Source organism: Lipophrys pholis (genome assembly GCF_963383615.2).
Source record: "Lipophrys pholis genome assembly, chromosome: 3".
NCBI lineage: Eukaryota > Metazoa > Chordata > Actinopteri > Blenniiformes > Blenniidae > Lipophrys > Lipophrys pholis.
In genome coordinates, this window is record NC_137627.1 from 17,372,001 (window position 1) to 17,398,917 (window position 26,917).

The 26,917-nt window shown below is 39.6% G+C and overlaps 1 protein-coding gene across 6 annotated transcripts in view; it reads left to right on the forward strand.

The window, feature by feature from the left end:
* Nucleotides 1-17,864: 17,864 nt before the first annotated feature.
* The window catches only part of elna (elastin a), a 152,996-nt gene continuing 143,943 nt past the window's right edge, over nucleotides 17,865-26,917 (forward strand). For all 6 annotated transcript variants that reach the window (XM_080459435.1, XM_080459431.1, XM_080459430.1 and 3 more), the window contains exon 1: nucleotides 17,865-18,188. In XM_080459435.1, the coding sequence (XP_080315561.1) occupies nucleotides 18,113-18,188 (76 nt within the window). In that variant the 5' untranslated portion in view covers nucleotides 17,865-18,112. The remainder of the gene's footprint in view (nucleotides 18,189-26,917) is intronic.

Genomic DNA, 26,917 nt, shown 5'->3' on the forward strand with positions numbered 1-26,917 from the left:
AGACATTTGTGCTTCACCTCGTGAGAGCTCTGAGATGAGATAAGATGGCCAACTCACGTCAGATTTCATGCACCTTAAGCTTCCTCGACATAGTGCACCTGCTACCGAATTCAATTAGTTCTATGTAAGGCTGCAAGCAGACCTGAAACTCACCCGGTCAGGGCTCGGAGTGCCAGGATGAGGCCATTGGATGTCTTGAAGTCTGACTGTTCAGGGCGCTGATAGTCCAGCAGCTGCTGCAGCATCCTGCTCACGATCAAACCATAAAATACTTGGCCTTTGAAAGGAGATTCAGTCAACTGGGTACAAGTGACTTGAGGTCATTTGATGGTCTCAAGTGTTTCCCGAGCAGCACTAAAACATGATGTCAGGACTATTATCTTATTGAGGTATGTCAATATTTATTCTTGGTTTCTCAGGACAAATAACTCCACTCTCATCTCTGAGAGTCATCCAACGCCCCCCCGATCATCTCTCTGAGTTGATGTTCCCACTCTGACTTTCTGTTTAGGTTTTTTGAAGTTTTACTGAACTGCATAGCACATAGGTACATATTAAGCCTTTGTATACACATGGAAAATCTTCAAGAAAGCCTATACAAATGAGATGATTGATAACATTGACATGAAACTGGCAAACTTAAATTCTGGCACTTGGAATTTTTGGAAAATAACAGCTCTATATTAATTGTCATCAACTCTTCTAACTCTTGCATATTACAATCAAATCGATGTTCTAATGTACTTTTTAACTAAACAGGCAGGAAGTGGCTTTTCCAACTGTGCTTGATTGATTACGGTCATTATTATGCAGAGATAAAAGGCTTCCTTGATTTGTTTGCTGCAGTTGTAACCAACTGCTGCAGATTCATCTGGGAGGAAACATAAAAAGCTCTTCAAGTACCGTAACACATCAGTCCTGAGCGGTGGATTTGTTAACACACATTTGGACATGTACATGTAGATAACTAATCCCTATTCAGAGAAACATTTTGTGGCAAAAAAAATATGATTTTCCAGCACAAGGTTTCCTTTGAGATCAAAAGTCTAGTCGTTACTAAGAAAGCATGACAAAGAAAACAAAATACATCACCCATATGGCTCTCTTATGCTCCAAGTTAGCAATATGTCAGCACCGCTGAGCATGCTTGGTCTGCTCATGTTTGTTCCTGACAATTACTTGGCATGTTTGGCAAGCCACAGTTACAAGTCTCCACGCTCTGTGGCTGTGTCTCATTTTGCTTTATTTGTCAAATTTATTAGTTTTTTAATATTGATATTTATTGCTACGGGGCAGTTTGCGTGAAATGTTGGCTTGGTAACAATAGATATCATGTTTCGGCATTGATGTCTGGATGGGATATTAATAAGATTCATAGTGCTTTTAAATATTGAATTTGTGTTTGAGGCCAAACAGTGGGCCAAATAGAGCCTTTTATCTTATACCTTGATTTTACTATGATCAGCTACAAAAAATGAGTAGGTTTGGGAGAAACAAGAAAAGTGAAAAATAAAGCATATTGGAGGCCTCAGTTATTTGATCAAATTTGCTGATTTTCGTACGTTTCTATACTGCTGATAGAACATTTTTTGTGTTCCTAAAAGCGATGCCCCCCACTGGAGTTCCACAGTCATTTCTATCCAGAAATTTTTTTGCTGTTGGTTGGTTTCTTGGAAAAAAGGCTGCAAACCATTGCCCCAGAAAGAACTTAGGCAGGTCGTATAATTTTATCTGGTATGTCATCAGTTTACCGTCAGATAAACTCAGCATGAAGAGGCAGCAGCAACAGAGAGGAGAATTTAATGGATACAACAGAACTTTTTTTTTTTTTAGAAAACTAGCAAAATACCTCGGTGTGGCTACATTGACAGATTCCTACTTGGCAAAAGATGAAACTGGTCCATCTGTGCTTTACATTTCCAAAGTTGTCTGAGAGCAGGTGTTGTCATTCCAGGCTTATATTTTGGCTTTTGGGGAACGAGGATTGAAAACACGGTGCAACATATCAGGAGGCAATAGTCGGATTTAACGTAAAGAATGAAGGCCACTAGATACGTGCTACAAAAAGTTGATAAGTCCATTTTTGATAAGTCCAAACCTTTTGTCAAAGCATGAAACGGCAACTTTCAGTCATGAAAACTGATAGTAACTGTGGCTGACAGGGTTGAAAGGGATTGGTTTTATAAAGGCTTCGTTATGTATCCTGCAACAGCTGCACAAAAATATATTTGCTGTTTTCCTGGCAAGAGAATATGCCTTTGCTGAGCTTTTACCTCGTTCGACTGATTAGTTCTCACTTTGTTTTGTTTATATTTTGTCTCCATTCTGACAGGAGGCAGTATTGAGCTTTGAGCCAATGTGACTTTCAGAATTTAAATTCGCGTCTCTGAGGTCATAAATACCATCTGAAGTGTGCTTTACTTTGACAGAGGAATTTTAAGCCGACTGCAACAGAGATGATATGAAGTGACTTGGTATTTCGGTTTGTGTCATATATTTTCTGGAGGTTTAACCACTCGACCAGATGAGCAATTTACAGTGGCTTTCTTGAAGATGGTCACATATGATATAATGAAAGTCGAGGTTTTATTTATTGACAGCTTCTGTGGTGTGTCGTATTTTTTCTTCCATCATTTTATTGTACCAGTTTCCATGAAACATTTTTCTTTGCTGTGCCAAGTTCGAATCCCGTGCACGTAGTGATGAAACACGATGTGCTGTCATCTGCCAGCCAACAATCCTTCAAGTTCTCACCGTGTGTCAGAGCTGAGCACCACTGACAGACCAAACTTACAGAGGCTAAAGGTGCTGATTACAACAGATGGAAAGCAGTTGAACTGCACCAGCGATAACACGGTGAATATGTGAGAAAGAACTGGCAGTGGCGGCGGAGCAGGCCAAAAAATTAACTCGAGGAGTCTGACAAAGTGGAACATAACAGCAGTGAGCCATATTTAAAGTTCACAGTGAACTTGTGCACTTAAAATCTCAACATTATGTTGCGCTACTTACTTTTTCATCACATGGATTAATATAATAAGTGTCTATTTGGCTTCTTCTTCTTTCTTTTCTTTTTGTTTTCAGAAGGGTTGCTACCCTTCCTGAGATCACTGGGATTCGACATGAATCATGTTGAAACTCAAGTAGATTTAAACACAATGCTAAGTATAGTCATGATTAAAAAGAAAAAAATCATAACGTCAGGGATGTACTTCCTGTACGATACATTTACACATTGTTGCGTGACATCATTCAAATGACGTTTTCAGTCGCCATTCACTTTGTAGTTTATCAGTTGAGCTTTTCTTTCATTGCAGGTCTCAACACTGCTTGTAACTTTAGATTTATTTACAAGACTATAGTTCCAGGTGCTCTGGTTTCCTACCAAACCCCGTAAATATCAGGCGGCAAAATCCTGTTGACTGTCATCACCTTCTTTTTGTTCGACAATATTGATGCCTTCACGGTTAATTGTTTCCTTGCATAGTCACCCAGTTGCATTCTTTTATTCCCTACAATGAGAGACACAAGACTTTGCTTTAGTGTTTGCTTCACAACATGCCAGAGACGGTTTTATTTTATCCACAATATGCCTGTCAGACAGTGTTTGTCGAAGGAGGCAGCGCCAGCAAATGAGTCAGTTGAGTTCCACCAGTGACTTTGAGACAAGTTATTAAGTGATTTACTGACCCTCTGGTAGATATTAAGTTGACACAAAATCCCTGTGTTCTTATTTCAAAATATGGTGCTGTTCAAGCCACATGAATGTCACGCTAAACTCCCAGAGAACTGTCACCTAAGGATCTTCTCGTACAGGCAGCGGCCTCCTGAAGACTCCACAAGAGGAAACTTTAAAGTGCTTTGAGAAATTGAAATAGATCATTTAATTTAGGCCTTCACAAAATCTTAGAAATTATCAAAATAGATGAAACCTCGAGGGCTACCCGGGGGCATAGTGGTTAGTGTTCTCGCTAAAAGGTTCAAACTCAATTTCCATGTTTTAAACCCTTCCTGTGTGGGTCCAAAAACATGCACATGAGGTTAATTGATGACTATAAATTGCCTGTACGTGTGAATGTGTGATTGTCTCTCTGTTTGCCGTGTGACAGACTTGTCCGGGGCGTACTCTGCCAGCACCCTGAACTGGATAAAGCCGCATAGAGGATGGACGGACATTTCCGCTGTTTGCATAAGTGCAGCAGGTATGGAAGAAACGATGAGAAAAAGTTTTGTGCTGAATCAAATGAAGTCAAAATGTCTGTCACCAGCTTTTATTAAGGTCTTTGTGGGAGTTTTTGGTGAGCCGTGTGAAGCAGCCACTCTCTGCCTGCAGCTTTGGCTCTGCTCATGTGGGAGGGCACATCGAGTCTAATGCTGAAGCAAAACGAGCTCCTTCCGTGTTCTTGTCCTTGATCATAGTTTTTAAACCTATTATTAGACTCCCACTGCCTCTTAGTCGAAGGTCGTTTGAGGAAAGTGCCTCTTTATTTAGTCCCCATCCCAGCAGAAAGATAAATAAATAATCTAATGAAAAGAAAAACATTACAAGGAACACTGAGTACTCATTACTTCACATTCAGGTAATTATTCACTATTATAGTTGATAATGCCTTGGACAGTTATTGGATTTGTGATGTATTAAATCAAATCCCAGAACATTGAACAGTTGCTTATAATACTTTATATTCCAGAACGTCATAAGTGCATATGGTGGTTCTGATATGTAAGTATGATATACTGACATGCTTCATGGCCACAGGCTGTGACAGTAGCCAGATACCAGCTCAGTCCCACCACTGCTCCAGGCCACCCTGCACTCCTTAGATAAGATTTTGAAAAAAACCATAAGAGCAACAGCCACCACTGCAGAGGTGCTCTGCCTGCCAGCAAAAGGCTTTTCAACTGGCACAGATAATTGTGTTCAAGCCGTGTACCCACAGATAATAGACGATAGGAAAGCTGGTGTCCATTAATATTGCATATTCGCTGCCTTTTCGCCTCAGTGCTGATTATCTTAGTGTGATGTCAAACGGGACAGTTGCCAGTTGTCAAAAATCACTGATCAAGAAGGCATCCAGCTGGAAGGAGACAGCGATGACAGGAGTAATCACATCTACAGTGAAACCCTGCATCTGCATTCTGGATATGATTTAGGGAATGACTTAAGTTTGCGTGATTTCACAACAATATATTTAGAAATGGTCATGTTTAATGACACATACTGTACTTCAATTTACCAGACTGTGTTGGTTTGAAGACCTGCTCGCTGTCGGAGTAATGTCTTTTATGTCCCTTGATAATGTTGTGCCTTCAGATAAGTTGTTTGTCAACATTCATTTTTGGTTTAAACTGGACAAGTTTCACCCTTTCCCGGTGGTTTCTCAACTGAGAATCCCAATATGGTTTTCATTATAAAGAGAAATGGTTTTCTCTAAAGTATGTGGTAATCTGTTTCTATGGATCCTGCCACATCATGTAACACACCCATTTGGGTAGCATAAAGTTTATAACTCTTATTGAAAACAGAATGAAGGAATTACTTCCTCATGTACACTTATCCAATACGCTATATGCTCAACTTAGTGGTTTCAGCACTCTGAAGCTGCACAATGGTGTAGAAATGTGGACTTACAACAAGAATAAACACATCCAATCACCAACCAGACATACCTGCAAGCGACAACACAGTACGGACCACAGTGAAGTAAGTAGATTTTGATGAGATTAGCTGATTTAAAGAAACTGTAATTATAAACTGACCCTTTTTTGCCTGATGAAAAATGAGTTAAAACTAAATTGTAAGAAAAATCAATCACATTTCCCCCCAGATCACTTGGATACAAGACATAGTAAAAAGATTGATGCAAGGTGAACCTCAAGATAAATAGACTGTATATTTAACTAAGACTTGCATACTAGTAACTCAAATTACACCTTAGATTTCTGTTTTTTTTTTTATGGATTTTATTGATCATGCCTGTCAGGAGTCACAGTTTATGTTGTGCATGAGTGTCACTGTACTGGAACCACAGATGTGACCTGAAGCAACATCATTGCAGCTTTATTTATTAGATTATGTGTTGGTAGCTAAAGCCGGGGCTTAATCAGTAAAGTCGCACTGCCACACAAAACAGTGGCAACTCTTGAACAATGCCATGTGTGCTACTTTTTTTGAATTACTCCACAGAAACCTCACAAAACGTGACAATGAACTTTTCAGGATATGAAGAAGAATGTGACAACAGACAGTAAATTAATAAAACAAAGAAAAAGAAGAAAAAAAACTGGCACATCCCGGGCACATCTTAGTTCACATTTTCCTTTCGTCATCCCCTCTCTGGCCAACACAGCTGCTGCAAAACAAGAGAACAAGAGGCACTTCACGAAAACTGGACTGCCCGAGAGAGATGCGGAGAGGGCTGTTTTTTTGTTTCCCTCTGTGCCTGCATTCTCACCAAGCTGGCATTGCTTTTTTAAATGAGCTTACATACAGAACAATGATGCCAAACCCTTCCTGAGCCTGTGGAGTCGACGTATCACAGACATTACGCTGAGGTTTTGCCCCATTAAGCATCCATATTTCCATGCCAAGAACCACATCCAGGAATGAACAGACAAACATATAGCTGCTAGAATGTGAGCCCATGGTAACAATGTGCCAAAGGGATTGTCAGGAAGAGGCATTTTCTGTTGAATAGTGCATCTGTTCTACGAGGAAGTGTTCACTCCTGAACTTATTTCTTTCACTTCCACCCCGAGCCCACAGAAGTGACATCTGTCAAAACTGCCGCGCAATGGGTGTTGACGGAATTGTGTGCTTGTGTAAGAAATTCAGGGAAAAAACATGCTAGAAAATTGTGCAGCAGTTTTAATTAAATATTGTAAATGGTTAGGGTTATAATTCAATCTTAAAATATTATCTGACCTTCTGGTACTCTCACACAATATTATTTTCATCAGTGAAAAACCAGTAAAAAACACAGACTTGCTCAGGTGTGAATGAAAAAGCGTGGCCTTCTGAAAGTAAAAACTACTTTGTAAAATTAGTAGTAAACCGCAAGAAAATGAAAGATCTATGTAAAGGGACTGAGATATACTATCAACCTTCACAATTTTTGTCAAGTTTCTTGAAACCTTTATTTGGCTTGCTTTCTCTTCGGTAATCATACATTGCGAGTGCATTACTCTGCATGTAGACGATGTCTTGCAATCAAAAAGTCATTGCTATTATATTAAGTACACTGTGTCACTGTGCCATCGCAGATGTTCCTTTGAATGTGGAATCTTAGTAAGTCTGCCAATATGTGACTGTCATTCTGTGATAATAAAACTTTAGTCCTCAAAATCTTGGATGAAGACGGACTTTTGACAGTGTAATTGCTGTTAAGTGAATTGGAACAGAACATCAAGTGTGTCTAGACTGAGATAATTATCATTTTCTGTGACTTCATGATATTTTGTGCATCCTGTACGTGCGGGGACAATGGGTCTCACAAGAAATTTGGTCTTATTTCACGACTGATGTCATAACACTGAGATATATTCCTTACGAGCAAACCTCAGACACCCTGTATCTCTGATTTGACATAAATGGAAGGAAAGGTGCTCAAGAACATGGACTCAAGGCAGGAGCTCATTTTATTGAAGCACGAAAAACCCGAAAACCTCGAAGATCCAAAAAATCACAGAAACACATGCTGGGACACTGGAAAGGAATCGACGACGACAACAACAGCACAGAGAGGACGCCTAATATATAGCCCAGCCACCAGGTGAAGACAATCCCACACTCAGGCAGAGGTGAAACACATCAGGGCAGGAAACAGCCATCAGACATGAGGTGTAGAAGTCAAGGGGCCTGACACAAGAATATTAAAATAACGAGAAGAAACAAAAGGTGTACTAAGTCAAAATGTGAGATAAAACGAACTTCAAACTAAAAGCAGCAACTCAACAGTAGAACACTTTACACATTTTTGTGCAAAGCATTGGAAAGTTTGTAAAAGTTCAGTTGAAGACTTGATTTTGTGGCCTCCATGTTTATTATAAAACTGAGCTTTCAAAGCAAGAATTTGAAATCAATATTAAATCTGATTATTACAAATAACTCAAATTCAGAGAAGATGGACTAAACTGTTCATAGAGATCATAATTACACTGTCACAATCTGTTGTGTTTCTCTCTGTGAAAAGCACCTAGAAATGACGGTGTTGTATCTGGTGCTATATAGATAAAGTTATTTTGACTTGAATTAAACAGCTGAAGAGCAGACGACCAAAAATGCCCTAAGCCTGCCAACAGTTAGAAACTTTCTTTGCTGAGCCTCTGTCCACATACGACACTCTGACCCTCTCTTCTGAAATTAGAGAGGCTTTTTTTGAAGCCACATTTTCTTTCAATCTTTGAGAGTCAGTTGAGTGGATATTTTCAGACCACAAGGAACACACCAGTATTGTTGCTGCTCAAACACGAGCACACCTGTGATGGACAGGAGCTCATAAAGAAACAAAGAAGGAGACAGTGGAGAATAACATATGATGCCAAACACTGAATCATGGAAAAGTCGGGAAGCAAGGCAAACTGACAAGATTTTTGTCAAAAATCAATCTAACATCTAGTGATCTAAAGGCAATCGGTCTGTGACCCACTTGGGGCTCTAAGCACAAAGTTTGCGCCTCATGACATTTGAGAGCGGGGTCATGGTTAAGGGTCTGAATATTTTGAAGTGCTAAAAGTGGCACAAATTGAAACTGTCACAAGACTGAAGCAACGCAGAAAAATCTGTGGCACGTTTAACGGGCTAGAAGTTTTCAGAGGCAGGCTTGTAATATTGGCAAATCCCTCTAAAAAACATTCTAAATTGGCTTTGCTGAAAAGTATAAATCAAACGACTGTCATTTACACTGTAGAGTTTTTGGATTTCTAAATTTCCTTTACCTCACTGTACGCAAAGATAAAGTATCAGTATCCTTTTTTTTTTTTACCTGTCTACATAGATTGAATATGTTTGACGACTGCAAACCATACATGATGAACTCATCCTTCTTTCCATCGTCAGTTCAACATGTGAAATCAATTTAAAGTCTCTGATACATCATTAAGTATTTTACATGTTAATGCTTGTTTGAGATAAAAACAGTGATATTTCAAAAATGACGAATTCAACCGAGTATATAAACAAATTTGTTTAAATGAACTCCTATACTTAAAGGTGAAGGTACGGTTATCCCTATTTCATTATTCCCTATACCTTAAAAGGACAAAACAGTTTCCAAATACCAATTATCTGTTCTCTAACTTCTGTAATGCTTTTTCAACTTCTACTGTGTTGATACTGGAATCTGTCTGGAATAATTCCGTGTGCTGTTATCGCTCATTAAGTGCCATTATCTTCTTTTCTTTCTCCATTTGATATATCTTTTACAATTGACAATGATTTATTGCAAAGCATTACGGTTCAGAACAACGTGCATCGTGAAGTCAGTTAAGAATTACAGAGTTTCTCCGGGATATATGAAGCCAGTGCCTCAAATTTGATTTTGTGGTATTTTTTTTAGCTGGATCTCACTGAGAGTGAAGATCACAATTTAGTTCTCTGCTGCTAAAAGCAAAGCTTAGACAGAGCGAGCGATAACCACTGTCACCTCATGCTGGTCCGACCTTTTTATTGGATGGAAATGTTTAGAAAGTCATATGCATAGAAGGCCAAATAGACAAAGATGTTTATGTCAGTATTTGTACTCAAACCAAGGACAGTTTGAGTTACGAGTAAATACCCTGGATGGATACTGGGAAATTCTTTTTTTTTTTCTGTTCAGTTTCATTTCTGCTTTATCTCCAAGTAGTGAGGCGTTGGCTGACACATTTTCCACGAGATGATCTTTTAAGCGCTCACATTGAAAGGGCTCTGGTTGGCTTTCGGGTTTGAGACCTTTCTGTGTGACATTTTCTTTTTCTCTGAGTGCGTGCGTGAGTTTTCTCCAAGTACTGTGGCCTCCTTCAACAATCTGAAGTCCTCTGGGTCAGTAAGTGCGCCTGTTGATCCTGTCACCGGTGTGTTGTTCACTGTGCTCCTTCAGCTCATTGTCAGCCAGGATCAGTTTCAGCACCTGCAACCTTAACTTAATATAAATGTATTGACAACTTTATTAGAGATGCCTGCGATTTAAGTTGGATTCAAGCTGTCTACTTGTACCAGAAATGTCAGTCGGTGAAACCAATTAGTGTTTTATCCAAGTACAAGCCAGCGTCACTGTCATGCAGCCTCCTGCTGCCAGTCAGGGGTCCAGCGCAGTCTGACGGCAATCACAATTTATAGCGACGTCCCTTTCATTAAACTTTTAATGACTCCAGTGAAGTATGGTGTGTAAAAAGTGTAAAGGAAGAGAAAACAACCATGGAAAAGTCGTTGGTGAACTATGAAGCCATTCACATTTAGTTTTGACATTATTCCAACGATAAACAGCCATAGTGTTTGCCATAGTTGTATTGAACTCTGATTTTAGGCTTATTGAAGAACGTGCGTCCCAAACGACTTCTCACAATCAGATGGAAAATCTAAATGTGCAACTTTTAGATGGAAACTCTACGGTGGATAACTGAATGCGCCATGCTGGTACACTTGATGATAGCTTAACAGTGCACAGTACTTCAACAGCACTTAAAATACAATCTGGTTATTGAAATTTGTGGTTGAATGCTTCAAAGGGCTTTAAATATACAAACTATTTTCAGGAACAATGCTTTTGTATACTTAAGAAAAACATTTCTTTTTTTGGTTGGTTTTAATCAAAATGTTTTCGTTGAAATTAGTCATCAGGGACATCTCTGGTAGGGATTGATCAACCTGTCTTTGTTTTGCATTCTTTCTTCCCTCCTAGAAATAGAAACAGAGCAGCTCTTACATTCCTCTGTACTGAAGCCTGATCGTTCGGAATCTCTTGGCGCTCCGTTTCCAGTTGTTTTTCTATCTGGTGTCCTGCACAAACTTGTGTGTTTCTCGACATGAGAGTACATACGATTTTGTACATTTTCTGAACTGCCGTATCTCTGAGCACTGCGCACAGTGTCAGATCAATGGATTGAAAAACAAGGGAGAAACATGAAGATATGACCATTTGAGAGCAAACAGATTTCTTTGTTGAAAACTTAGTGCAAGAGTCAGTAAATAAACTTTATAACTCTCCTTTTAACAATTCGAGCATGTGTTCTCCTGAAGTCTGTGACCTACTTTCCCTTGGTGTGAGAACCTGCTGCCTTATCTGTGGATTGGGTGACTTTTTCAGGCTTTCCTCCAGGAATATTTATGAAAATCCACTTGATTCATGTTCACACACTAGAATATAGTAGGCGGTACCTACTTATCGCATGTGAACTCCTTTCTCTTCACCGCAGTGCCGACCCCAACAGTTCCGTTATGGGGGACATAAGGAAGTTATAACAATGTTAAGGAAGTGTGTTAGTGGGCCTGTCGGAAGTGAGTGCCACTGCACTTAATTGAGCCCTGAGACGTGAGGTCCAACCAACTGCTTTTCACTCATTAGTATTTTGTATGTAACTTTGATCATTGGAAATAGGAAATTTCAGCTTTGTTGTTGTTGGTGTTTGTATCGCGAACTTGTGAAAAGCTTGGAAAAGTTGGTGGCGTGCATGGGAATGAGGATCGTTTCAGGCCCGCATAATTGGTTTTCCCATGTCTAAGGCCTCAGCCATAACAGCATGTTGTTAACAGGTGACTTAATGGTTGTGGTATTCTGCCATGTCTCTCTCTGGACTGCGTCTGACATGATGAAAAGCGGTTTCATCGACTTTTTATACTGCCCATGAATTCTTCCGCCGACAATCTCTCTCACTGTGAAGTGGCACGTTGCCTGCTGCTGTTTCTTTTCTTTTCCTTTTTTTTGCCCCTCGGTCCCAAAGAAAGCCTGAGAAATTCTCTGATAAGGCAAAAATGAAACATTCTGGAAACATGTGAGCATCACTTTTCACTGTGGCACTGCCAGCAATGCCCGGTGCGTTCCCTCATTTTTAGGCGAAAAAAAAATAAATCTTTCTCCGAATACTCTTTGAATCAGTATTTTCAGAAATTGAATCTGTTGTATTAAAGTCAATAGATGAGGTTCGTTCCTCCATCTGGATGAATGAATGGTGCTCCTTGGACAGGTTGCCCGGCCATTTCAGGGCAAACACAGGCAGCCACAGATACTGTTAATTATGTCTAAGAGCAATTTAGAGCCACTAATCAACCTCAAAGGCTTAATGTTACTGTGGGAGGAAACACACTTTCATTTTCACGATTAATATGTATGCGGAGGTTTTTTTTCCACCATTATAAAATAAACAAACATTTCTTTTAAATAATGTCATCGTGTTATGGTTCATCTGTCAGTACCAAAGCTTGCTTGTTGCTATTTTGATGCTCATGCTTCCAAATTTTCAGAATGTACCGCTGCAAATTGGGTTGAACTTTGTTGCCTTGATACAGACTTGAGCTTTAAATTTTAAACAACACTCTTCTGTCAGTGCTTTAGTCATGCTTCATGGATGTTATGATCTTTTTTTTTTTATTTATTTGTCTTGTTTGCACTCCTGAACATCTAGTGATTATCATTCAAACAAATCTTTGCTTTTATTTGACACTATATGGAGGTTGCAGTGTACACACTACCAGAACCATGTTGCGAATGTAAATCTTTGCGCAAAAACTGATAAAGAATCGATAAATGTGGGCTCGAATGTTTTACTCAGGGGCTTGAAAAGCTCTCTTAAAGTTGTTGTCTTCAGGATTTTGATGCCAAACATGAGTCACCCTTGCTTTCTAGTCTGGCCTTTACCAGAACTCCACAGTTTTCCCTTGGTGCTTGGGTTTGGATCTGATGCTTGCTGGAATCTGCTTCATTTTCAGAGCAATGCTCGCTGCAGAGACGCAACATCTGGAGTGTGGTCTGTATGTGTGCATCACTGTTTGGAGGTAGGCCAGTCTACATGTGTGTTTTTCGGTGACACTACAGGCATCAGCAGGATGAAGTTTATATGGCACCAGGACCATCTTTAACTACCATTACTAATGCTTTTTAAAAAATGTTTTGCTCTGCGTTGTCACACGACACAAAATGAAAAAGAATTACAGCATGTTGGCCGAAATGAATTGTGATTTGATCAATGTGGATGAGTTTGTTCTTTTTTGCATGTAAACCGACCTCGAACCAATCTGCGTAGTGTCAGCTGATTAATGCAGGTTTGTCATACCACAGGGCCCATGCTATACCCACCAAACGCAACTGATCAGCTTATTTCTCTGCTTATTGCATGATGACGACACCATGGCTGATCCACTGCAGCAGCGCAGAGCAACATGTAAGCACTTACTCCATGAACAATGGTTCATTGTACCATTGGTAGCCCATGTGTGGACTGTTAAACAAAGATTTTCCTCATGCTAAAAAAAATAAAATAATCCACAACAAAGCAACCTCATCTGTATCAGCATAATTCTTATTTGAACCATGGAGCATTGTATGCAGTCAGATCATTTCAGCGAGGATGCCATCAGTTAAGGTAACGTGTTCCTGTTGAGGGAACAGATGTTGGCGTCATTACATGTGACAAAAGACACACATGGTCATACTTACCGGTGAGAAAGAGAGAGTACGTTTGTTAGAGCACTTCTTAGTCTGTGCAATTTGCATGTGTGTTAATGAAATTGGACCGTGGAAACATGCTGAAAGGGGAGTCGAGTGTTACCAACTCATTGTAATGTTTCACAGTTTTTCACTTGCTTTTTATGAGCTGAAAGGCTTTTTTCTGTTTTCGTCTGCCCTCTAGTTTTTATGACCTGTCAAATGTTTGGTTAAAATATTACTTCCCCACTTCTGCACATTAACTAAACATCGGACAATAACAAAACACGTAACAGTTCTTTCAGACTCGATGGTTCACTTCACAGAACACATCCGCATTTCATTTGAAGGCTGCATCTCCTGCTGTGTTTAATACTGAATCACATCCTGCTGCAGTTCTCAGTTTCACCTGCAAAATGAATTTGGAGATGATATTTTATCGGAACTGCATAAACAACTGTGTTTACACAGCGTGGCAGCAGATTCATCGTGTTCTGTTATCTAAGACTAATCGTGAAGAAACGCTCGTCTGTTCTGGTGCCATGTTATTGTAGAGAGAAGAAAACAGGAAGAAACACTAAGCACTCTCTATAACACGAAGAATTTAAAGTGTCTAACCAAAACAGTAGCATGCTGATGTGCATTTGTGCCCAGAAAGTGTAAACATGTTGAAATACTAATTCCATATCAGCAATATAGGGTTTGGGAGTGTATTAAGTAGACAAAACGTTCCCAGTTCTGCAACTTGGATCAATTAAGCTTTTGTCAGAAGTGAGATTATTAGAGTCCGTCAGTGCATGGAAAATGTGTGATAGGATCCTCATTGTGTTCAGTTTGGTGAGCATCATCTTTTGAGTCCCGCTCAAGTTTTTCCATTTCTTATTATTGGTTTTCTATCAGCAGCTGAACACCCGTTCTACAACATGTGACTTCAGAAAAGAGTGCACCCGGTAACAACGGCCTCATAAACAGAAAGGAAACTTTCAGATGTTATAAAATCTCAGCCGTCTTATAAAATACAATGCGGTGATGCTCAGAGTGCTGAGGCTGGTGCGAAGTTGGTTGCCAAGAAGGGGTAACTTGGTCATTTACTTTCAATCTGAGAAGTAATAAGCGTGCTAAAGGATAAAGCTCCCACTGCCTTGGAATTTAATATACTGACTCACATTCTGAGTGAGTTGATATGGTTCATTTCTCTACCAAAGCCAAAAGTCCAAGCAAATTATATTTTGAAACTTTGCCAGCAGGGCCTGCATCTGCAGAGCCTTTAAAGGAAGAGTCTTTTCTAATCCTTCATCAGGAGAGTTTGTTCCCGTATGAACATCTGAACATATTGGCATGTTGGGCAATGTAAAGTGACACAAATAGGATCCAAGCTCCCGCAGAGATTTGGGTCCATGAAACAAATCATCTTCTTGAGCTTAACGTTACCTGGCTCCTAGTCAGTAGGCATGATCATCCGGTGTCTTTGGACTGATGAAAGGAAACCTTGAATTTATTAGAGCTTGTCTACTGTCTTCTCTCCACACATCGACACACCTGCTGAAATGATATGAACTGTCAGGAAAAAAACATTTGTCTTAAATTTAAAGTAAATGTTCCATAAATTATCTGTTGCTGCTTTGTTTTTGTTAAGAAAAACCCAACAACAACACAAAACGAGGTTGAAAGAAATGATTCACCACATTTTTCAAACATGACCCAAGTGACACAGTTCAACTGAAGACATGCAATTGTAGTGGCAATACAAAACTATAAATTACTTTGATGAATATCAGTGATAAAAAAATTTAGTTTTCAACTGGACAAAATGGAGAAACACACAGCTTGTCAAACCAGGAACCAACAGTTTAGAGTTTAATTAATACTGTTTTGTGTTGCGTGGCTTGTCCTGAGCCTTCACACAAGTCTATGTTCAATCTCAGTGTTTCTGGCAAAAACACCCACGGCCTCAGCCCAAAGGAGGACTCCAGACGTGAGCTAAAATAGACATTAAGTCTCGCAAATAAGTTGAGAAAAACACTGCCCTCATCCAGAATACACTTTAGATTCCCAAACACGCTAGTCAGCCGGGGCTTGGAAAGCATAATACCACGCGAGGAGCAGCATTAGGTCAGTGCCCTCCACATGTTTGGGTTGTCATTAATGACTGGATGTAATCATAACACTTGAGACCAGTTCTAATGTTTTTGTGTTATTGCTTCCCATCAATGGTTTGGGACTTATTTCATATTTTGTGGTTGTTGGTGTCATGCATTATGATGAATTCACTGAGGAAATGGATATTTCCATTCATCACAAAAATGAGTGTGCCACTATGTTTGGTAGAGGAGTATAGATTGCATTTAGCTATGAATGACATGATCCGCGCTGTCAAAAGTTGTTTAGTCGAGTTCAAACAATTCAAAAACAAAGTACTTCTGCCAAGGTAAGAATGTCGTGTTGAATGCGGCACCGATTGCATGTGTTTACATGCTGCCGTGTGATGTATGCTAATGCATTTCTGCAGTAACGTTGTATGAGAAGGTCTTGGGAACACAACCTAACGTAATGGGCAACAAAGCCAGGATTTTACATTTTTATCCTACAGCCAAGTCTCTACAACTTTTGTGTTTCCCAACATGACTCACAGTTACATTGCCTTTTATTCACTTGATTTAGCTTTTATACTACCCCCCTGGGAGATTTTTACACTTTAAAAAAATGATTTCCTAATGCCATAAAAATCCAACCATTAAAATGACTGATATGTAGAAATAATGGGGAAAACAATGGCTGTATGCTGGACAAAAGGACTTTTAAGAGAGTTTTGACATTGAACATAAAAAGAAAATTAATGGCACGACAAAGGTTTGTTACAGCGGACACATGAGATTCTTGGGCACAAATGGAAATCATTTCTACTTGGCTGGAAATTCCAAGCTTTTCCATTGCCGTATGACTACTTCATAAGTCAAATGAAAATATGCTTCGCATCCAGTCTGGGTGAATTCTAACAGCTGATATTGTTAGCATAGCTGACCCGACTTCAGTGAAATCACCGTGAGGGAATATGAACAGTAATGGTGGACGTCACCTTGATGAAGGATGCTGTGTGTCTTGGAAAGCAGAATCCATTAGCATGTGTTCAACAGCCCAATCTGTCAGGTTCGCGTCTGAGAGAGTAATGACCTTGGCTGCAGCGCTTGCCAGTAAAAAGTACATTTTCTCAGCCTCGACCGCTTGAAATCCCAAATATGTGTCCCAAGGCAGAACACGCAAAGATGGACAATGACAGCCGTGTCAGCGGCGGGGTGCCTCTCAGGTGACGGTCGGACACATTGGACCAAGATGAATCCATGCGCAGGTGTCTGGAGTGTTTATGGTCAGTGTGAGAGCTCCGGTGCAAAATGCAAAACAGCCAATCAGCGAGCAGTCAAGTTAAACCGATTTTTGAGATTTGATCATAAAAAAGAGGAAAGTTCTGTTCAATCACTGTATAAAGGACCAACTTTTTAGGGGGATATTGGAGGATTTGTCTCGCTGTACTCTGCGGCTCCTGCTGAAGGCATGTAGGTAAGAGCGATTGTGAAAATGTGGTTTGGAGACATTGTGTGTTGTGTGAAGGTGGGTCTTACAAGGCTTAACCCTCAACCCATAGCTCTGTCTTTTATTACATGACCTCCAAAACCAATTATCCAGATGAACAGGATGAACGATTGCACACACCATTGACCTGATGTTTCTTGGGTTTGTTGCTTGATGTCATCTCTGTGTGATGCAGACAGCTTTCCTTATTTCTTTACCAGAACCATGTGACTGCCCTCCTCACACGGATCGTCTTGCACAGTGCACTGCTCCCTCCAGCGCCGCTTTGCCTTGTTCTTGTGCGTACTTTGCGGACACGCGCTTGATAGTTGCCGTGTTTATTTTTCCTCTTTGTCCAAATTTTCTGGATGACTCGCTGAAGGAGAAACAGCTCGAACTTGTGTTACTGCTGGTGTTGAAAAGCAATGAGTTGAAAATGAGAGACACAAAAGAGCAGGTAATTATCTGGGTATGCGATTTGCTCTTCCTCGGTCTCTTTCTTGCCTTTTCCAGATAAGTGTGCACGGTATCCATGCAAATGCTTGGCAGAGAGTTCAATCCCTTTTGGTTTAGGAGGGGGTCTCTCTCTCGCTCTCTCTCTCTCTCTTGCTCTCTCTCTCTCTCTGAATGTGTGTGTCTCTTTCCCTCTCTCTCTCTCTCTCCCTCCTTGCTGGCAGCAGTGACTGTACTGTTGGCAAGAGTGACCAGAATAAAAACAGCAACACCAGACATAGAGAAGGGAAAAAAAAGCGAAGTGATCCATTGAACCAGAGTCGTTGCCCTCTCTTAATTACATTGACTCCCATATCTTCCTCCTTTTTTCTTTTTTTTTTTTCACCACTCTTTGAGACTACGGCTAGGGGGTAATTAGATAGAAGAGAATAAAACCAGCTGATCGGTAGAGGGGTGGTGCATTTTGGAGCGAGATGGCTAACAGAAACATTCTGTTGCGCTTCTGTGGACTCTTCCTTTTAGCACTGATTCAGCCCTCTCTTCAAGGAGGTAAGTGTGTGCTGCAGATGAACTGAGCCACAATCTTTGATGCAATTGTTTTTGTCCCTCATAAAGAAAAATAAATAAATCAAACAACCTCAAAATTTAAAAAAAAAAAAATGTGTTGATGCTTTTTGGCTATGAGGTATCAATGAGTATGTTTAAGATGAAACTTTTTGCATAGTAAATAAACAATATTTATCTGGTAACTATGTTGCAATATTTATATATGTTGTGGTTTTATTTAATGTTACTTTTGGCAAATTTGCAATTGCAATTGTTTATGCTTTTCTCTTTGGTTTCACTTTATCTTAAAAATGACTTTTTGCAATTTTACACAATCTCTCAAAAGGTTTAGTTCATCTCACCACTTTGCATCATATGTTCATAATGTCATTCATATAACACATGCCTATTCAAACAGTGATGGATGTGTCTACCAATCGTATAGATCCTAATATCTCTGACTCGGGAGTTTGCAATGTTGACAGTTTGAGAAAAACTGATGTCCTTATAATGTTGCCTGCAATGTGAGCACTTTAAATTTGCATGACAAAAAAACTTATTTGCCGTGCATCTGCATTTTAAATGCATTTCATTCATTAAAACCAGCTTCTATTTGCTCATATATGCACAGTAATATTTCCACTGCAGTGGATCCTTTCTGGAAAACTGTCAGCAAGAGAGTATTCCAGCTGGCCCGACTTTCTTCACAGACGAAAAGAAAACATAGTTTATTTCATCCCTGATGAACTTCTGGGTGGACAGACCCAGAAAGCCTTGTGCAGACCGCAGGAACATGTTCCGGCAGCTTGAAGCTGCACCTTATCTGCTTCAGACAGAGGGAGAAAGGTTGAGAAAATGCCTTTCCTCCCACCATCACTCAGCGAGTGAGTTTACTTCTTCTCCTCCGTCTGTGTTGCTTGGATTGGTTCGCGGTGTCTGTGTCTTGGCTGAGGTTCTCTCGAGTCATTCAGCACCCAACTGTAAAACATGTTTTGCATATGGAGCTAGGTATTCTCCATTTCGTGAGTTATTTATTTGCCTCAAAGTCACTATTGTTTATGTTTCTCATCTACCAGTCTACAAGTGACCTTTCAGACTCTTATTTTTTCCCTGTTTCAGTTCTGGATCATTGATGGTAACAATGACGTCTGGCTTTGCCAGGTCATCGATTCTGTGATTTAAAATCATTTTCTCTCCCTTGTATCAAAGCACATCTGCCATTTTTACTCTCTGTGCCAATCTAGATTCAAGTGAGATTGTGAGACGCTTTGAGGCAAAATATATAGCAGCCAAAGGAGCCAACACATATCAGCCTTGGCTTCGTACTGCAACTTTGATCTCAAGTGATAACTTTGACATTGTACACTGTAATTTTTGAGGAGTTCAAACAGGTTTTATTTGTCTATGTGCACAAACCTGAGACGAACCTTGTGGACATGGTTCGAGTGTAAATTACATGTGAGTAACATGAACCTTATTAACACCCATTTGCCCCTTATGCTAAAGAATTTTACCCCTTGAGTTATGATGGCGTTGTGCAGCTGCCTGCATACTTTCAGTCAACCAATGCAATTGAGTAACGGTTATAAAAAAAACACCTGGAAAGGAGTTTGTTAATAAATACTCCCACTGTCAGGCTACTCTTTAACCATGTGGAGGATTTATGGTATATTTGTTGTCTCCCATGCATGCTGATGGTTGCAGACTTACTTTACGTTCGACAATCGAACCTCTATACTCAATAGAGTTGCCTGTTTTATTAAAATAATTTCCTGCGGTCACAATTCCTGCTCAGTGGCATTTACATTTTGTTCGTAATTGAGATCCAAGGTCACGGCTTTAAACCTTTAGGGTGTATCAGGAGATATGTAGACACAGTTCGTGGTGCCCTTCCACCAACCCTGAATTGGACTCAGATCTCATTTGTTCTTTCTCCAGAGCATTAGGGAGGTTGTGTGATGTTTTCTTTAGTGATACAAGAAGCTAGTTGCTTCATTTGGCAACGGCTTGGAATCAACCCTGAGGAATTTAAACCATTAATCAATGACACCTCACTTTTGGCTGGGTTCAGTGAAATCAGTGCAGATTAGACAGCATGCATTGATCAACACTACTCATGAATTTCAGCAATGCTCCGGTGTTGATGTTAGAATTTTCTTGAGAATCCAAACAAGTGGTGCTTCTCTCTTTAGTGGTAGCTTGTGCTGTAAGCACCCCGTTGGCTCAATTCCCTCTTTTGAAAAGGTTGAATGCCAACTGCAGTATACTGGATTAATGTGACATATAAGAATCAAAGCAGAAAAAATAAAAAAATAAAATCTACAACGCTATTAAACTTTTTGAAGTACTGTCTGAATAAGATGCAGATGTTCCTTTGGGTGTAGTTTTCTTCAGCTTGGTCTGGATCTACAAAAGCATTTTAATGTGTTGATGTTGAGCAGTTAGATGTAATTTGCACTGAAGTGACTTCATTTAGTACAATTTGAGTCGGAGCACCAGCTTAAACAACGGTTGTTACTGTTAAAGATAAAAAAAAAAAAAAAAACAGTTATCCTTGTATCTTACAAATCTTGTGGAAGTGTTTGAGAAAATTCAACTTGTCTTAAACTGAGACTTAAGCTTGTCCATATGACAACATTTTCTCTTGAAGGGGAGTCAGTCTTTGCAAGGTCCTTGGCAAGTTACAAACATGTTCCAAAACTAATTTTACTCTAACAACTGTTTAAACCATTTTCAAAATCATAGCAGAGCTGTGATGAATAATTGTTTCAACACTCACACTTCTTTTCTCTCTTGCACAACACATTAATTTTATTTAGCAACCGCATACCTTTGAAAATGTGATTTTAGCAAAGCAGTTCTATCATGATTTGCATGGATTTCCAATCCACGACCATGTGTCGTCTCGAGTCCTGTCACGAGTGAAAAGCAGTTACATATCAATTAAATTCAAATAGTTGTGTCCTGCTATTGCTACAGATGTCATTTCTGTTTGTTTGTTTTTTGTTTTTCATTTCAGTAACTTTATTGTTAAAACATTTTTTGTTTTTCAAATCAGACACATGAAGTGAGGTTACGATGGAAGCATAGAACTGCCACTGCAAGGAAATGTATTTCTGAGCTGTTTCTCAGTATTATGAGAAAGTATTTTCTCATAATAATGAGGCAATGCTCTGCAGGATATTTATTCCTGCTGATCTGACATACCACAATGAAACAAGGAAGTGCAGATGCAATCAGTCAGTCTGCTTTACCGTCAGGGTCATTTCTGAGTACTTTCCATTTATGAGTAAAGGTAATATCATACCGTCACTGCTGTTTTATATTGTGCCCTGCTTGCATAAAGACCAATGAAAATTAAAAATGTATTACAAACGACCTTAAAAATGGCTTTTCTAGAGTCGGTGCCTCACCGCATCACTGTTTTTATTAACACCTCGAGCAACAAATACCAGCATGTAAGTCTTGGTCTTCAAATGTCAGACCCAGCATCTCCCAGTCAGATGTTTGGTCTGCAGGTAACCAGTGCCAGGCGTTCAACAAAGAAGCACATTAAGTCAGATGATTCATTCTCGCCACTCTGTAAGAAACCCTCACCAGGCTGGGAGCTGCTGGGAGCAGGTTCGCCCGGCCAGAAATCTGAAATGACTCCTGTGAGGAATTCTTCTTCTTCTGCCACTGCAGTTTATAAACATTACAGTGTGAGCATTAATTCTAATGTAAGTCTCAAAGTGATAATCAACTGATGACATCAGTTTAATCATGCGCATCTTAAAAAGCACCACCAGCGCATGGCTCATTGTCAGATTCCAAGAAGTGCTCAAGTCCATTTTAACACGGTCTGCATCGGGGATAGACTCTGAAGATTTTGTTCTCTGCACATAAATCACAGATTTTACACTTGTCAGACAAAACCAACATGAAAATCTGTTCATAAATCTGGTTTACGATTCTCACTCTGTTGTGTCTGTTCTCTCAGTGCGGCCGCTAAACCGCAGTATGTAATGGCGTTTATCCTAAACAAATATCGCTTTAATGACACAAACCTTCTTCAAATTGTGTACAGACTATCAGCCATGATTCAGCTGACACAGTCCACTAACATTGTTTGTTCCTTCAGATGCCACAAAAAAAAGTTTTCTTTTCCGAAATGAACGTTAAAAGTTTGGAAACGTTTCTTTGCATTAGCATTAACATTAGCCTTGCTCCATACAGATAAGTAGTATATAGTAACTAGAATGAATAATAACATTATTTTAAATGAGTAAACACAGTGTACAATTGTTCTAAGTGACAAACAGTGAATTTGTTGGTGCCTTTACGTCTGTCTACTGCATGTATGATCACATGAATCAGTTTCTGGGCTCGAGTCACAACATGAACTGTAGTGCGACCTCGTAGTGAGTTCACTTGGTCGATGGTAATCTTCAACCACAGTTATGTTCAACTCTCATACAGGAGAGCCCACAGCTGTTTCAAGACATATTTTTTAAAATTTCAAAGGTTTCAGATTTCCTAATCTCATAATGATCCCCTGTCAGCTTCCAGTGGAAGAGCTTCACACAAGATGCAGAAAAGTGAACCATGACAGGATTTGAATGCGCTTTGATGAGTTTACAAAAACTCTCCTGATGATTTGTTTCTTGGAAGTGACGCTGAGATCAGGTTGGGCAAGTGTAGAAAGGTTAAAAAAAAAAATTAAATCAAGCGACGTGAGGATAAGATGGATTTTTTCCGTTTATATAGATGCTTTTGACATTTCACTCCACCTCCCTCCAGCAGACTGTGGAAAAAAGACAATGCAAGACGTGACTGATGATAGGCCAGCTGTCACATGTCTGATAACGGGAGACGTCAGGGTGCCAGGAACCACAGTGTTTGCTTTACTGCCCTGTTGCTCTGGCTGCAGCAGAGGAGCTTTCCGTAGAGAACGAACCAAACCTTCCCTTCTGGGATGGCGGTTTTGGATGCACATGAACCCCATTGTTAGTTCTCCAAACAATTTTCTTTTTTTTTCTTTATAACTTCATCGAAAGTGATGGAAAAAGTGGTGCAGAGTTGTGTAAATATGAGGTTGATAAAGTCCTGTAAAAACATTACAGAGTAGTTTTTCCTCTGGACTTGAGTACTTACCTAACAGTGTCCTGTAACCATGAATCATCCTTGTGTAGGAAATACCATCACTGTTTTGTGAGCTTCCATGTGTGAGTGTTGTGTACGTACTCACATGAGTTTGTTTTGCATGCCTGAGCATTAGACAAATTGTAAAGTCAAGTCCAAAGCCCAATTTATTAAACAACCACAGCGACGGGTCAAAGAAATGTCACATTACTCAACATCTTGTTGCAAGTGGAGTAAATCGAAGCCCTTTCTAATCACTCAGAGAAATGATAGGAACTGCCATTACTTATGGGAGGTACTACGGAAACCCCCACATCATTGGTTCGAGCTTAATTTAATAAAACAACATCTGATGTACAGTTTTCTCGCCAATAAATTATTCAGCCATGATTTTGGAGTGCAATAACCCAAATCCCCCTGAAGCTGTTTTGTCTAAACCAACATAAAATGTCCTTTTGTACTATAAATTCCGATTTGCAGTCTTTATCGTCAGTGTGATGCTTATACATGAAATCAAAAGAATGGCCTCGCCAGCTTAACAGCTAATAAAAATGTCAGTTTTTACTTTCAGGCAAACCCAACATTATTTAAAACTGAACATACGAGGAGTTGGATTGGTGCAGTCGTTCCCTCTTGTTCGCTTGCGTCTATTGAACTATGTCATTTTATCAAAATTCAAAACAAAGTGATTGAAGGAACCAAAACACATGTTTTTTATTTGAACATGATTTTTTTTTTTGTCTTAGACCCAGTTCTTTTCGCACATTGTTCTTCTTTGTTGTCTAAATACAAGTTTAAATCCTTTGGAGATTCAATTTTGGAAATTTGTTCACACCTTCGTTACTTTGACAGATGTTAAACTGATTTTTTTTAAGTGCGAAGTGGTTACCAGATTTTCATCTCGTGTCTGCAGTCCTTTGATCGATCCATTTTATATACTGCTTTATCCAACTTAGGGTTATAAGGTGCTTGGAGCCGATCCCAGTCCATCACGGAACAAATACAGGCAATCACACGCACTCAAACCGGGGATAAATTAGAATCACCAATTACCGTCAAAGTACTTGGACACAAAAAGAAAAGACTTGTCCTCTCAGGCATCACCACTCCTGACTAACTGAATCATTATTACGTTGAGATATCCACAACTGCACTCACTGGCGCTACAATATTACAATTTAAAAGTTTTTCCTTAGGCTACACTGGTAATTTCCTAATGATTGATATACAAAACACTGCAGGAAATGTCAGAGCTGCGCTCCCAGACCTTGAGGCTTACATACACTCATGACTTCCTCTAGCTCCTGCTTTACTGACAACCCATCCATCTGCAGTCCAACAGTTGGCTCGCATTTGGAAAAATAATGAAATAAATCTATTGTCAGGATTCCTGCAAGTATATATATACACCATTTTCATGCTATTCACAGTAGCTGGACAGGTAAAAAATATACTACGTTTAGGCTGTTTGGTTGGCAATGATAAAAGAAAGATCTTAATGTAAATTCAATATGCGCTAATGAAAATAACATCACCTAATTCGTTTTTCACAAAGTTATTATGCAAGATCTGTACCATGAGCCTGACTAGTAATAGATATATTGGGTCTCTTCTTTCTCTTCTTATGTTTTTGTTTCTGCACACAATGTTCTAGCACAAATCACTCTGGACAAACTCTTACTTGAGTCAACAGTGAAATAAATCCTCCCCTGCATGTCAGTCTCGTCCTGCACTCACATCCAAGCATCGTCCCATGAACCGGCTGCGTTCACCAGGAATACTGACGCTGGGTGACAATGATTAAAACAATCTCGAAGAGGTCTTGAAAGGTATTGCGTGAGGTGCGGTCACATGGCAGGGGGTCTCAGTGTGGACCTTATTTGGATGCCTTTTCCAAGTGAACCTGATGCACTCAGTGAATGTGGTACAGTAGCATGATTGGACTCTCAGCAAAAGGAAAAGTGGAGCAGCCACAACGTCCCTCTTTGCTTCACTTGCAATGCGGAGACAGGAAATCCTCCTTTTGATTTTAAAGTCTATGAGTAGATTTGAGAACAATCAGTCGGCCTTCATGTGCTCCATGCACCTGAGGTCTATGCCAATAGGCAAACCAATAGAGACGTGTAGGATGAAAACACTAATTTCTAAATAATTAAGCCGTTTTACCGTTGTGCAGCTTTCTTACGTTCCAGTTGAGTTTCGAGACATTCAACACCTCTGTCTATGGAGTTGTGTTTTATCCCATTTACACTGCAGCTGAAAACAAGTATCTTATTCAACATTAGAAGACTAGATTTAGAACTTTTTTTCCACAGTATGCTTTTAAGATATTTTCATCTTTCTTTATTATTCATTTTATACTGTACCAGTGTGGCTTTTAGACATGCCTCCCTTCAAAAAGAGACTTTGTCTCTATGGAACATTGTGGTAAAATAAAGATTCAGTATTGAATTTATTATCATTTTGTGTAGCTTTCAAGGATCTAAGCTGTTTTTACGCGTTTGATATAAAGACACTGACGTTTCAGCAGATTTAAAACCTTTCACAGTTGTATCAATACTTTTTAATCTTAAATAATCCAAGTATTGCATGTATGTTATAATACCTTCACAGTCAATATGCAATTGTTCTTCTTATACTTTTTGAATCTTTTTAGAAATTATTTTCCCTTAAATCCATTCAATCAGTCAGAGTTTGGTCAATAAACACTCAAAACATTAATCCCTGTGCCGCAGCATGTCGTCATACTCTATAGACTTCTTAGACCTTTGCTTTTTGGTACTTTCAGTGTGTCTGTGTGTGCTCTGAATTTTTATTCAGCTATTTTATACAGTAATACCGATAATTTGATTGACAGAACTGAGATTTAATGAATGTGTTTGACATGTGGTTTAGATTACTTGGCCTCTCAACGCATGTAAGAGCTATTATACATAATCACTATATTCTCTTTTGTATTGTATTTTTGAGACAAAGGCCAGGTTTCGCTCTCAAAAATCTAACTTCTTTAGCCTTAGCTCAGTGGGCTTGTTAGGTTGAGCCATTAGTTATCCCAGAACAACAGCAGTATTTATATATTTTTTTTACTTCCTTTCTTTTTGTCGTGTTGTTGTTTCTTGCTCTCATGAGGCCTCCATGTCTGAGATCCAGAACGATCATCTCAGGAGTTCGTCAGCCAGAGATCTGGCAGGAAATAAAGCTTGCGGGATGCGAGTGGAGGTTAGGGGTGTCTGCAGTGTTACAAGAAGGAGGCCTCCAAATGCAGTACCTCATCAGTGTGAAAACAATTCAGATTTGGTCCTCCTTTTTCCACCCTGGCCGGGGCTGCTATGTTCACGTTTTATTGTACGCCCTATCACTTCTGTGAGCTGGGACAGATGTGTATACCAAGGACAGACGTCAGTCCTGCTGTCTGGGTCACAGATGATGAACTTGTTTGGGAATGTTTGCCTAGTAAATGGGGTCATTGTTTAGCAATGCTGTTACAATTCTTGCAATAAAAAAAAAAGAAACCCAAAAAACCAACATTGATGCTTGTGAATTAGTTGGATGTAGTTCCAGTGCATGTCACATGTGTTGCTGATGGAGGTCGTCACCTTTTCACTCCTTCT